Below are 13,180 nucleotides of genomic sequence, written 5' to 3' on the forward strand. Positions count from 1 at the left end.
TATATTATTCAAACTTAATATTTTATTTAGTCTGCGATGTTCAGCTACTGATAATGTATAGAGCATTAATCATGTTTTACCTATGATTTGAGTGAGAATAAAAACAATGCTTCCATGTTTGTTTGTTGTCTGGTCTGTGTTGTAAAGCCCTCACGTTCCCTTCTATAGCCTCTCGTCCCCCCCACCCTGCTGTTCAAATTGTCATCTATTGTAAGGGGAGGGGGGGCGACCCTCAACCCCCCCACACGCATCTGATATGACTGTTATTACCATGACGTCACTGGTCCATTAAGTAAAAAAGTATTTATGTCATCTCTTCAGCTCAGGACCAATAATTACATTTCCATCCCATAATGATCTCATTCTCCATGTGCCAGGCCGGCCATGTGAGGACCACATGTCAGGAGCATGCAAAAGGGTAACTATCAAAAACTCCAAACAAAACAAGCAGCAGCTATTCCATGCCCAGTACCTAACCTGCCCCCCCCGCCACCCCCTCTTAGACACCACCCACCCAACCTACCCCCCCCCCCCCCCCTTAGACACCACCCCACCTACCTCCTCCCTGCCCGCCCGCCCGCCCTCTCTGTGCTGCCCTGTCCCCGGCGCTCTAAATTGAGTGGGGCCCCCCCGTCGCCCTCAAAACCAACACGACAGGGCCTTTGCGTGTTTGAGTGTGACCCTGTCTGTTCCATGCTATGGGATCCCACTGCGTGACTGCGGTTTGCCCTCCTCGTGTTCGGGGGAGACATGCCGAGCGAGCCTTAATGTGCTCCACACTGATTGCTTTCCCCACAATGGGAGCACAAACTGGCCAAGTGACTCCGTAATTGCCTCGCCTGTTCTTCCGGGGGGCCCCGTGGGCCCCATTCTGCCGGCCCGGGGCGCTCCCATTAACAACCTGCACGCAATGCCCCAAACTCCTGCCTGCTGGAAGCACACACACACACACAACCCAACACACGCAAACACACACACGGGGTTGGATTGCTGCCAAAGTCCAACCCGGATAACAGCAATGTGCTTCAGCATCGGAAAGCTGATTCTAGGGGTTTTTATTTGATCATGGACACGGCCCAAATGCGTGTGGATTCGCTGCTGCGTGCGCCAATGAAAGCCTCCCGTCCCAGCCCCCGGTGAGGCCTGCAGGCGGGCAGCGCTCGTCCCAGTGTGAGGCCTTCCAGCCGAGCAGAGCTCAGCCCCCGGTGACCTCAGACGTCCTCCTCCTCCACGGTCTCCCCCGAGCGCAGCTTCACTATCACCTGAGGAGGAGGAGCAGACTTCAGTCAGCGTCCCCCCGACAGCCCCCCCCACCAGAACCCCCCCCCACCAGAACCCCCCCCCCCCCTCACACACACGACTCCCCCTCATACAGTCCACCTCCGGCGCCCCCGTACATCACCCCTTTCGTACCTCTCCCGACACAACCCCTCCATACACCTCCCCCATAAAGCCCCCCTATGATAAACCCCACCATTCAACTCCCCCCTCCTCTCGCCCTCCCCCCCCCCCCACCCCTCCCAAGCAGTGAGCGGCTGCTGGTCGACGAAGCGGGCTGGTGTCAGAAGGGAGACGGGCAGAGCAGAAGGAAGACCAGGCACCTCTTTCAGCTGGGCTATCTCCTTGCTGTCCAGGTTCCTCTGGGCGTTGTTGGTGATGGCCTTCACTCGCGTCGCATAGCTGCAATGGAGACCAGAGACACATTAGCCGCTGGGGGGTTCTGCGGTGTTTTGGGGACGGCGAAAAGACAAGGAGTCCTTTTGAAAGGATTGTCCTTTGCTCCGATACAGTTAATGTCAGGGGGGACGTGAGCGTGTCCCCTCGCTCACATGAGGGAGGTGAGGGTCTCGTCCACGTTGCACTCGGAGGGCGAGGCGTTGGCGATCATGAGGGTCTTGGCGTTGCCCCCCAGGGAGTCCTGCATGATCTGGGTCAGCTTGCTGTTCCTGTAGGGCACGTGGGGCAGCTCCAGGGACAGAGCCGAGATCACGTCGCCCAGGGCACTCAGGGACTTGTTGATGGAGTTGGCCTCCTGGGGGGGGGGGGGGTGCGGGGGGCGGAGCGGGAGGGGGGGAGGCAACGGGGGGAGGGTGTGGATGAGATGGGATGGGAGGCAAAAGTTGGTTGAGAGCGAGGGTGTGTTCACACCTGCGCTGAGCCAAAAGGAGGAGGAAAGCCTCGCCTGCTGCAGCCGTCCAGGATCAACATTCTGAGCGCAAAAGTGAGTGAAACATACAGCCAGGCTCCTGCATGCACTCGTACTGTACACGACTAAAGAAAGCAAACACACCGATAAGATTTAACAAACATCTGCCAGTAACTCTACAGAGCTCCTCACCTTCAGGTCCATGTCTGTACCGTAACTCTACAGAGCGCTCACCTTCAGGTCCATGTCTGTACGGTAACTCTACAGAGCGCTCACCTTCAGGTCCATGTCTGTACGGTAACGCTACAGAGCGCTCACCTTCAGGTCCATGTCTGTACGGTAACTCTACAGAGCTCCTCACCTTCAGGTCCATGTCTGTACGGTAACTCTACAGAGCTCCTCACCTTCAGGTCCATGTCTGTACGGTAACTCTACAGAGCGCTCACCTTCAGGTCCATGTCTGTACGGTAACTCTACAGAGCGCTCACCTTCAGGTCCATGTCTGTACGGTAACTCTACAGAGCTCCTCACCTTCAGCTGATGGTCCTTGGCGCCGGTCTTGGCGGCCCTCTCGCTGCCGGCCAGGTCCACCAGACTCAGTTTTCCGCAGCTCACGCTCCCATTGGTCAGGTTCCTGCCCTCCACCACGATGCCCACGATGAGGTGTGAGCGAGAGCTCTCCACGTTCATCTCTGAGGGGGGCAATGAGGGCGGGGTGGGGGGGTATTAAGGGCGTGGCTACACTCTGACGCCACATGACAGCCGCGGAGGGACTTCCTCCAGCAGAAACACGTACATCTACTCCTGGAACATTATGTTTTGACATGACTACGTATCACCCAGGACATGGCGTGCCCTCACCACCCAGCTCCATAATGACACTCCACCTCCCCCCCCCCCTCATTCTGACTGAGACTCAAACGACCAATCCGAGCCATTTCGCCGGGGCCTAGGTCTCTACTGGGGCGTGGGCGGCACAGGGCGTACTGGTGGAGGAGATGTGGCGGTTGGCGCAGGCCTGCTGGAACAGAGCGAACAGTTCGGTGGCGCTGGAGGCGTCTCTGGTGTCGGCTCCCTGGGCAAACACAAGCCCCTTTCTGTTCCTCTTGATCTCCAGCCGCCTGCCTCGGCCCTCAGGGCCGCTCGCTAGCAGGTCCTGCAGCTGGTCGTTGTACAGCTCCAGCATGTAGGCCGAGACCTGGGCGGCACGGAGAACAGAGGAGAGGAGGGGGGAGGTGAGGTGAGGAGGGGAGGGGAGGGGAGGGGAGGGGAGGGGAAGAGAGGAGAGGAGAGGAGAGGAGAGGAGAGGAGGAGTGAGGTGAGGTGAGGAGGGGAAGAGAGGAGAAGAGGAGTGAGGTGAGGAGGGGAGGGGAGGGGAGGGGAGGGGAGGGGAGGGGAAGAGAAGAGAAGAGAAGAGAAGAGAGGAGAGGAGAGGAGAGGAGAAGAGGAGTGAGGTGAGGTGAGGTGAGGAGGGGAAGAGAGGAGAAGCGAGGTGAGGTGAGGAGGGGTGGGGTGAGGAGGGGAGAGGGCCATTGAACGAGGGAGAGATTCAAAGAAAAATCAAGAGAAAATCCAGAACAGAGGGAGAGATAATAAAGGAGAGGTGGATATAAGATGTTCTCACATCTACACAAGTGATCAGGTTGTATGCATCACCCTTTTCTCTCTTTCTCTCTCTCTCTCTTTCTCTCTATCCATCCTCAGGGATACCTCGACTCTCACCTTGAAATCAAACTTGCCGGCGTTCTCCTGGACGATGTCAAATATGGCGTTGAAGGCACGGGGCATGATTCCAGGGCTCCTCTGCTCCTTGTCCCCCACCATGGTGAAGGTCTTCCCTGATCCCGTCTGACCGAAGGCAAAGATACACACGTTGTAGCCGTCTATGGCTGACTGGATCAGCCTGGAAGAAAATCAGTCTGTAAGGAAGACTGGCTCACCACTGATTTACTTATAAGTGCTGATATTCAATGTTAGCTGTGTCTTGATGGCGAATCCATGACACGTCCACTAGTCAGTTAGCATGGAATGTACCAGAAAACCTATCTGATAGGTCAATTTTCCCTGCTGACCAATAAGATTGCTCCAATGTGCCTGCTGACCAATCTGAGCGTGTCACCTGTTGGTGTCCTGGAATATGTCCTCCTGTGAGCTCTCCGTGCTGAACACCCGGTCGAACTGGAACTCCCGAGGCCCGCGGGCCGTTTCCACGGTCACGGAGTAGTCGTCGAGACGCTGCACGACCACGGCCCCGCCCTGGGCCGCCTCGGCGCGGCTCGCCGGGCGGATACGACAGAACACGCGGATTTTACCTGCAACACGGAAGCGCACGCGTACGGATGTGCGTGTGAGAGAAACGGAGACGGCGGAGACAGACGCAGGCAGATACGGTCAACAAACAGGCGGACGTCTACCTTTCATGTCCTCCACCATGTTGTAGTACTTCTTCCTCATGGTCCTCTCCGAGGTGTAGTTCTCCACGATCTTCTTATTCTCCTCCCTCAGGTGCTTCAGCTGGAGACAGCGCACAGGGAAGACAGGGCGTCACCACACACGCGCGCGCACACGTACGCGCTAGCACACACACACGCACACACACGGACACACACACACACCTCCTGCAGGGGTGTGGTCGAGAGCAGCTCACCTGGTCCTGCAGTACGAGGAGCTGCTGTCCGATGCTGTCCCCTCCCTCCCCGCCGTGAGCTTCCCCTCCCACCAGCACCTCCTCCAGCTCTGCACCTGGCTCACACCCTGGGGGAAGCAACAGAGCTCCCTCCCGCCCCCCCGACCCCCAGGAACCCCACAGGAAAGAGCCTTCATCAAAATCCTCCTCTGTTCTAGAATGTTCCATAATTCCTCTCAGGAGACAGGCTGCAGTGAGTTGGTAGACTGGAGGAGGGGTTAGTATTCCATGTCCCCCTTTCCACTTGTGTGGCTCTGACCCAATTTTAAGATTTAGTTACATGACATGACATTTTATAGTCGGTAGCCTAATACTGAATGGAAACAGGGTTTTGGAATTCAGCTATAGTGTCCGACAAACGTCCTAGATCTCTCAGAGCGTGCAGGCAGGGTTAGGATGAGCGTTTACCGCTGGCAGCGGGGATGACCCCGGATCTGATGCAGTCCAACGCCACCCGGGAAACCTCACACTCTCTAACGGTCTCCTGGAGCAGGGTTAGTCTGGGATATAGACACAGAGTCACAGTCAGAGGCACTGAGACAGAGTCAGAGTCAGACATACAGTCCGAGGCACTGAGACAGAGTCAGAGTCAGACGCACAGTCAGAGGCACTGAGACAGAGTCAGAGTCAGACGCACAGTCAGAGGCACTGAGACAGAGTCAGAGTCAGACACACAGTCAGAGGCACTGAGACAGAGTCAGACAGAGTCAGAGGCACTGAGACAGAGTCAGACACACAGTCTGACTCAGTGCTATGAACACAGAATCAAAGTCCCAGAGTCATAGACACAGAGTCAGAGACACATTACTCTCATCGGATCCCATCTGACCTCAGTTTATAACTCTTACTCAACTCTGTGTTTCTTAACTAAGGGTGAGGGATGAAGACTTTATGCTACGATATCGCCAGCACTGACTCACCGATGAACCCAAGTTTGCCAAACACAGTCTCAAACAATACATCTCTAGAAAGTCCACATCAAATGACGTCTGTGAATGTTGCAATATTGAATGTTCCAGACCGCGTTGAATGTGGGTTCTCCTCGTCGCTGGAATTGCGGTCATCTACGGTCATCTGGTCCATTTGCTCCCTGGCCTGGAACAGGGCTGTGTGGTTAACCTGGACCATGCGGTCCAGCATTAACCTAGCCTCCGTCACCTCACCACAGATATAATGGGCCTGGAAGTAAGAATGTTATTGTATTTGTTCAGCAGACACTTTTCATCCAAAGGTACAGGTCCTGACAGGAGTATGATGTTGTTTAACAGTTTAACATTACTTAATATCGTGCTCTGTCGAGGAGAACGACACTACTTAGTTTGAATTTGTTGTTCTAATAACGCCTATTGTCCTTGTCAGACTTCCTGGGGAGGCGTCGTGAGCGTACACATTGTCAAGAGCATATGTAGCAGGAAGGTGAGTGTGACCTTCTGTATGACGGAGCGCAGCAGGGTGGTGCAGGGGGGGAGGGACTCGGCAGGAAGCGGGCTGGGCTCCGACTCCAACAGCTCAGTGATCTCCCTCTCCCTCTGAGACAGGCTCTCCTTCAACTCCTCCAGGAGGACTTTGGCTCCCTCCAGTGGCAGGTCTGCGTTGCTGCGACCCTGGGGTGAGAGATGGATGGGACACGGTGGACCGAGGATTGGCTCGTTTCGCTTTTATCACCAATCACGTACAGGGACGGATTTGAACCTCTTGGAACCTCTTGGTTTGCAGCCCCGATGCTCGGACCACTGAGCTATGCCCTGCAAATGTGCTTGATCCAATCGCAATCAAGCCATATCAGAGATGACCTCATGCTAACATGGAAGGTTGAAGGGTTCAAAGACTACCGAAAAATCCCCATGGCAACCAACTACCTGATCCACGTGACGGCACCGCTCACCTCGGTCTGCTCGGTGCCATGGTGACCGCTCCCAGAGGGATCGGCAACCTCGAGGGGGAGCTCCGCCTCTTCCTCTGCGTTCTGCTGTGATGTCATCAGCATCTCCTGGACTTTCCCCACTTCCTGTCTGGCCATTTGTAGTTCCTGTAGCGCTAATCGGCATCACGGCAGATGTTGACCAAACGTGATACACAAACACACAGACACACACACAGTCAGAAGCATGAAAAAACCTGAGACTTTATGACGTTATGTTACTACGGGAACACACACACACACACTTACACTTAAACATCGCAACACACACATGCACACACATTGATACAAACAAAACACACACTTACACACCAAAACACTCAAACACACCCACAAACTCACACACAGACACACTAACACGCACTCACTAGATGCCTGGTGACTGTGGAGCAGGTCTAGTTTGGAGGAGAACAGCTCCAGCATTTTGCTCTGGGGAGAAGAAAAAAAACATAATTCATTCTCAAAGAGTAGCAGCTAAAAGTTCCTGTCACCTCCTGAAAAGGTCCTCTCTTTCAAAACAGTCAATGTGACCACTTCAGCCCTGCTCTGCTGCAGCCTGCCCAGTAGGGGGCTCCACAGGCCTGGACGCGACACAGCCCTCCAGGGTACGCCTGCGATCATCTGACCTTCTCTCTCTGAAACTGGAGAGCCTCGTCCCTGGTCCTCCTCCTGTCTGCTGCGCTCTCCTCCTCCAGCCTCTCCTTCTCTCGCCTCAGGGCCTAGGCAGAGCCAGACACACACACCCAGAACACTCAACCACCACCCAGGAACACAGTCTGTCGGATATAGATCTGTTTTTATCATAATTGGAGGGGTGGAGGGTTGGTGGTCTGGAAGGGTGGAGGGATGGAGGTCTGGGGTGGAGGGATGGAGGAGTGGAGGTCTGGGGTGGAGGTCTGGAGGGGTGGAGGTCTGGAGGGGTGGAGGTCTGGAGGGGTGGAGGTCTGGAGGTCTGGAGGGGTGGAGGTCTGCTCACAGTGACTCTCTCCTCCCACTGAGTATTCTTGTTCTCCACCTTCTCCTTGTAGAGATCCAGGATTCTTTTCAGAGCGTTCAGTTTGCTCTGGTAGTGGGATCTGATCTTCTGGACTGTTCTGTCCTGAGGGTAGACACGTGGAGGTCAGGAGAGGTACACACACACACACACACATACATACGTACACACATCTGCCTGCACAGACACGCACACACACAGGGACAGGCACACAAGCACAAACACACCCACACACACCCACACACACCTGGTTTTCTTTTGAGGCGATGAGGAAATTCTCCTCCAGTTCCTGCACCATCTCCTCGTGTCTGGTCTTCATGGCCTGCATGTCCTCTGCTATCTATTGCCGGGAGGGACGGTCAAGCATCCATCACTGGAAGTCATAGTGACTAGATAATGATGCAACACCAACAGTTACAATGACCTGCTCTGTTAGGTGTGAGTCAAGTGATGTAAGGATTGAGGGGGGTGTGACGTGTTCAAACACGAGCACAGAATAAACATCTCCCACGCAATTCACTCGGACAGAATTGATATAATGTACACACACACGCAGTAGCATTCTGCCACCTCTCTAAGCTTGAGGGCAACTCAACATGTGAGTACCGGGAAGAACACAAGATGACAATGACCTGCTTGTATCCACCCTCCACAAACAAACTTTGCTTCTGTGTACAACAGAATTAGCTCTACTGCAGTTTACCAATGGGATGCTAAGCTAACTCTACTGCAGTTTACCAATGGGATGCTAAGCTAACTCTACTGCAGTCTATAGTACCTGCGTTATGCTAAGCTAAATCGAGGCTACTGCAATCTACCTGTGTCATGCAGAGTTCAGCCGACTCATAGGGGATGTAAATCTTCGCGTCCATCCTTCCTTCAGCTTCCTGGTCCTTCTCTCTCTCATTGGACGAAAAAGTGTCTGACAGGAGCAAGATTGGAGCAAACCACCAGGAGACCTACTTGGCTAAATGTTTTTGCACACACTCGCGACATCATTGTTTGACCTGCCTCTGCCTTATTCTCTCTGTAACACCAAATTGTCCTCAGTCCAAAACTAACATTCCAACATTCTGACTCCATCCCTTCCTCCTTCACTCCCTCCCTCCCTTCCTTCCTCTTACATTCACTTACTAACTTCATCTTTCCCTCCTTCATGCTCTCCTTCTTATCCTTCTCCCTCCTCCTTCTCCTCTCCTCTCCCACTGCCCTTCTCTCCCTCCCAACCTCCTTACTTCTCCCTCCCTCCTCCTCCACCTCTTCCACCTTCCCCCCCATCTCTCTCCTTCCCTCTCTCCTCCCTCCCACCTGGGTCCTTCTTGCCGTCAGGTCCGATCCAGCGCCGAAACGCCTCCCACCTCCTCAACCACTGGGCCTTGGGCTCGACCACAGCTTCAATCACAAAGGTCACGGTGCGGATTAGAGGCTTGTCATTTCACATTGGAGGTCAGAGGAACAGCTTCAATGATTTGGGTTGACACAAAGTTATTGTTACTCCTAAAACGTGAACAATGTATATGAATGATATCAAAAGTGTAATTATAGAAGAGCAAAAAGGACTGTATTGAATGAGAAGATTCTTAACTGTAGGATCATTTCCCACCATGCTACAAATCTAGAAGAATTTCAACTGTCAACTTTCATATTTCATCCTACACATTACCCCCAAAAAGGACGTATATTAAAAGACGTATACTAAAAGACTTATGAAGTAAACATACAGTACAGCATATTTGTTTTGAAAGCATCTTCTTTTTATTCAGTTTTAAAACATGGTTTACATTGCTCTGTCTATGGATTTTATTATGAGTGGGTTAACACGATTTATTGTCGTTATTCAAAACACACTTTAATTGTCTGAGGAAACTGGTCCACAGAAAGCTTCCGTTTGAACTCAAGTTTCAATTAACATTTACACTTCAGATGGAATTAATAATGAATAGACATGCAGGATTTAGTTCCTGTTTATAAATGTTCAGACAGTAAAATATCTCTCTCTCGCTCCCTCCCTTTTTGTCTCTTTTCTGTTTCTTTCTGTCAGCGAGTGGAATGTGGTGTGTCATGTCGCGACTCTCCTCCCAGAAACACCTTGTTATGGAGACACAGATTGTATATAATCATTAGGAGACATCACAAGCAGGGAGTTCACTCGAGGGGTGAATAGTGTTTACGTACTGCACATCCTCTTGTCTACACTCGTTTAAGGATGACAGCAAATAATCTCAGCCATCTTTAGGGTTAGCCTAACCCTTTTTTTAAAGTATGTACAGTATGGGTTTAGGGTAGTGTTAGGTCTTCAGGACTGAGCAAACTCTCGTGATAGCATCACCTGAGTTAAGGTTCAGGGTGATGAGTGAGGATGTGTGTGCTGTCTGTTAGTCTGACCTCGGTCCTGGTCCAAGTGTGTGTTGTGGACCGTGCACGGTTGCTGGTGCACCACCTCCTCTCGGAGGTCCGGCACGCTGCCCGGTAACTCCTCCACCAGCGACACGGTCACGGGGGCAGGGCGACCCCGCAGGGACCCCACCGTGTCCTCGGGGCATGGAGACAGGGTGGTGGTTTCCCAGGCGCCTGGGCAAAAATAAAGTTCAGGGGGAAACCGAGAGAGTGGAAGAGGAAGGAGTTGAGAGAGAGAGAGAGAGAGAGAGAGAGAGAGAGGTTGAGAGAGAGAGAGAGAGATAGAGAGAGAGAGGTTGAGAGAGAGAGAGAGAGAGAGAGAGAGAGAGAGGTTGAGAGAGAGAGAGAGAGAGAGAGAGAGAGAGAGAGAGAGGTTGAGAGAGAGAGAAAGAGAGGTTGAGAGAGAGAGAGAGAGAGAGAGAGAGAGAGAGAGAGAGAGAGAGAGAGAGAGAGAGAGAGAGAGAGAGAGAGAGAGAGAGAGAGAGAGAGAGAGAGAGAGAGAGAGCTTCGGACAATGAAAAAGAGAGAGGTGGAGACGGAGAGAATCAGGATGATATAGTGATCAGGCTGCCAGACACACAGTAGGTAGTTGATATCAGGAGGACATCTGGTTAGAAGGTGTTGGAGGAGGCAGCTAACAGGGAACACTAGCCTGGCCTCCATGACAGTCCGTATGTTTCCTGAGGCTGGAACACAAACACACACTCACAGACATAGAAAGTACACACACACACACACAGACTGTCCACACACAGTCACATACATACAAACTGTACACACACTCACACATATGTATACTCTACACACACATGAACACATTCACACGCTTGCAGACACGCATGCATAAATGTACACAAACGTCCTACTGGAAATCCAACTCAATCAAATAGAATAAACATCCTTGTGACATGGTAAAAGGACCCAACTTTGTCACCATAGTGACGATGGATACACAGGGATTAGAGTGTGTGTGCGTGTGTGTCAGCTTACGTTGTTTTGATGCCGGGGCAACAGCGCAGCGCCTTCCTACTTTCTTCCCCAGGAAGGTGAGGGACAAGGAAACGTTCTCTGTTCCTGAGGAGTTCACGTACATGGTGCGTGTCTCCAAGAGGGGCTTTATGTGTGTGTGCGAGTGTGTGTGTGTGTGCAGTCGTATGTGTCCACGTTGGTGTGTGTGTCTATGTGCAGCAGTGTGTCATAGCATGTATGGTTTGAATAATGGCACCTTTTCCCCAAAAACTGTAAGGCAAAATCTATAAGGCAAGCAAAAAAGTTTCATGTGCAACAAAAACACAAATCTTGTAATTACCTGAGAAATGCACTGTGAAACAGTTATTTATGGCACTAAATAAGTCACGGGGAGAACACATTCACGGATGAATTCAAGAGAACGCCGTGCCCAACTATGTCTGGCTTTCTGTGTGTGTGTGTGTCTAATTTGGTCTACGCAGCAGAAAATGACACAAACGACACATCTCGATCAGACCAGTCTACAGCAGTCAGGAGGCTGGACAGCACCATCAACAACTGGCCTCCACATGTTGTTCTGCCCTGTCAGCTAGCCCTCTCTACATTCAGGCAGGAGTAGACGATGCCAGAGTTTTATATAAGCTCCCACACCGAGTAAACAGGAAGACCCTGATATGGTCAAAGACTGAGTCCTTCGGTCACCAATGCTTCTGGGTCATCAATGCATACATTTAAATTGAAAAACGATTGCAAATATATTATCAGTGTAGCCCTAGGCAATATGGTGGAATCAATGTACAACTCATCTGCTCAGTGTTGCCTTGGAGTATCTATACATATTCACCTAATCAATGGCTAGCAAAATGAAAATCTTGAATCAAATCAGTTCCAGAAGGCTGGATTTAATGTAATTTACCTGAGATCAGATCTGAGGCCCTCAGGGTAGCTGTGGTGTGGCAGACCTGCTGTCCTGTACAGGTATAGACGGACAGCTGGGAAGCTATGAACTGACTCAGCCTTTTGGGGAGGGAACGAAGCTCTCAACACTGTTTAAATATTAAACCTTCAGAGATGGGGTTTCAGCTGGTATTAGCTTGCCCGCGCTAGCCAGCGCAGGGGCCTCCAAACTGTCCTCGGGTTTCCAGTGTGGGAGATAGAGATTGTAACTGGACGCTGCCTCTTTCTCTATCTGTCGGTCCAGGAGACCCCCCCCCCACCACCACCTCCACCATGTTTGTGTCAGGGTCATACTTCAAGTACGTACTTGTTCATCCTTGGAGAGGAGGGGGGGGGGGGGGGGGGTTGGGGGTCTATGGAGCCCGGCAGCAGGTAGTGATGGGGGAGAAAGCATTTAAGACAACAGAACTTAGTTCTTGTCCTCAACAACTAGTAATTGTACATGTATACCACATACAGTAGGTTGTAGAAAGATCAGGAAAAGAAATCTGTATGCATTTATCTGTATGCAGACACAGGCCCATAGACTGTGGTTTGTTGTAGTACCCAATCATGCTAACTGACGTCAGTGGGAAGGGTCAAAGCCTGGCATTCAGTTGGTAAATGGTGTCCGGTTATATAATACCATAACTCCCCATTTGGGAATCGTGGTATCTGTTCGCCAAGCCCACAAACCCACCAAGGCTGATTTGGTTTCGCTTGGCGGTGTCACACAGGGCTTCTCCAGCAAGACAGCGAGGTTCCAAACTGCTTCTGTCGTTTGCGGAAGTGAAAGCATGAGTCCGGGCACAAACTAACATCATCTGCTGAACACAAGTGGGCCTAAATCTCTCCTGGCTGCTTCTAATGAACATCCAGACTTCCTCTACAGGAAATAACCTAGGCTACCCTCCCTTCCCTTGGCCACTAGCCGGAATACCTTGCACCAAGGAGATTCCTAACTTGGCAAAAGCAACATTTCCTGTCACCGTTTTTGCTCTTAAGCCCCTTTAAGCTCCATCTATTGTTTAGGATGGACAGGTTGGAGGTAAATAGATAAGTGTCAGCTCTAAGTTCTCAATCATGCAATCAACAACATCATACACACCCTACCCTGAGGGAAGCATCACT

The 13,180-nt window shown here is 51.8% G+C and overlaps 1 protein-coding gene across 2 annotated transcripts; it reads right to left on the reverse strand.

The window, feature by feature from the left end:
* Nucleotides 1-1,051: 1,051 nt before the first annotated feature.
* si:dkey-96l17.6 (uncharacterized) lies at nucleotides 1,052-12,348 on the reverse strand. Of its 2 annotated transcripts, XM_062451219.1 has the most exons (11): nucleotides 12,030-12,348; nucleotides 11,135-11,383; nucleotides 10,133-10,318; nucleotides 4,555-4,560; nucleotides 4,266-4,458; nucleotides 3,869-4,049; nucleotides 3,134-3,344; nucleotides 2,678-2,838; nucleotides 1,830-2,032; nucleotides 1,602-1,680; nucleotides 1,052-1,262 (listed from the first exon to the last, which is right to left on the reverse strand). In XM_062451219.1, the coding sequence occupies exons 2-11, from the start codon at nucleotides 11,235-11,237 to the stop codon at nucleotides 1,212-1,214; spliced, it is 1,374 nt and encodes a 457-aa protein (XP_062307203.1). In that variant the 5' UTR covers nucleotides 11,238-11,383; nucleotides 12,030-12,348; the 3' UTR covers nucleotides 1,052-1,211. The 2 variants fall into 2 exon arrangements, with proteins under 2 accessions (XP_062307203.1, XP_062307202.1); XM_062451218.1 differs by lacking the exons at nucleotides 4,555-4,560; nucleotides 10,133-10,318; nucleotides 11,135-11,383; nucleotides 12,030-12,348 and adding an exon at nucleotides 4,561-4,637.
* Between the last annotated feature and the right edge of the window lie 832 nt (nucleotides 12,349-13,180).

This window comes from Osmerus eperlanus, chromosome 25, assembly GCF_963692335.1.
Source record: "Osmerus eperlanus chromosome 25, fOsmEpe2.1, whole genome shotgun sequence".
Taxonomy (NCBI): Eukaryota; Metazoa; Chordata; class Actinopteri; order Osmeriformes; family Osmeridae; genus Osmerus; species Osmerus eperlanus.

Coding starts and splice junctions, on each gene's coding strand:
- si:dkey-96l17.6 (XM_062451219.1), bottom strand. CDS start 11,237: ATGTACGTGAACTCCTCAGGAACAGAGAACGTTTCCTTGTCCCTCACC. Junction 4,050..4,265: donor ATATTCCAGGACACCAACAG/GTGACACGCTCA, acceptor ATTTTCTTCCAG/GCTGATCCAGTCAGCCATAG. Junction 3,345..3,868: donor CCGGCAAGTTTGATTTCAAG/GTGAGAGTCGAG, acceptor CGTGCCGCCCAG/GTCTCGGCCTACATGCTGGA.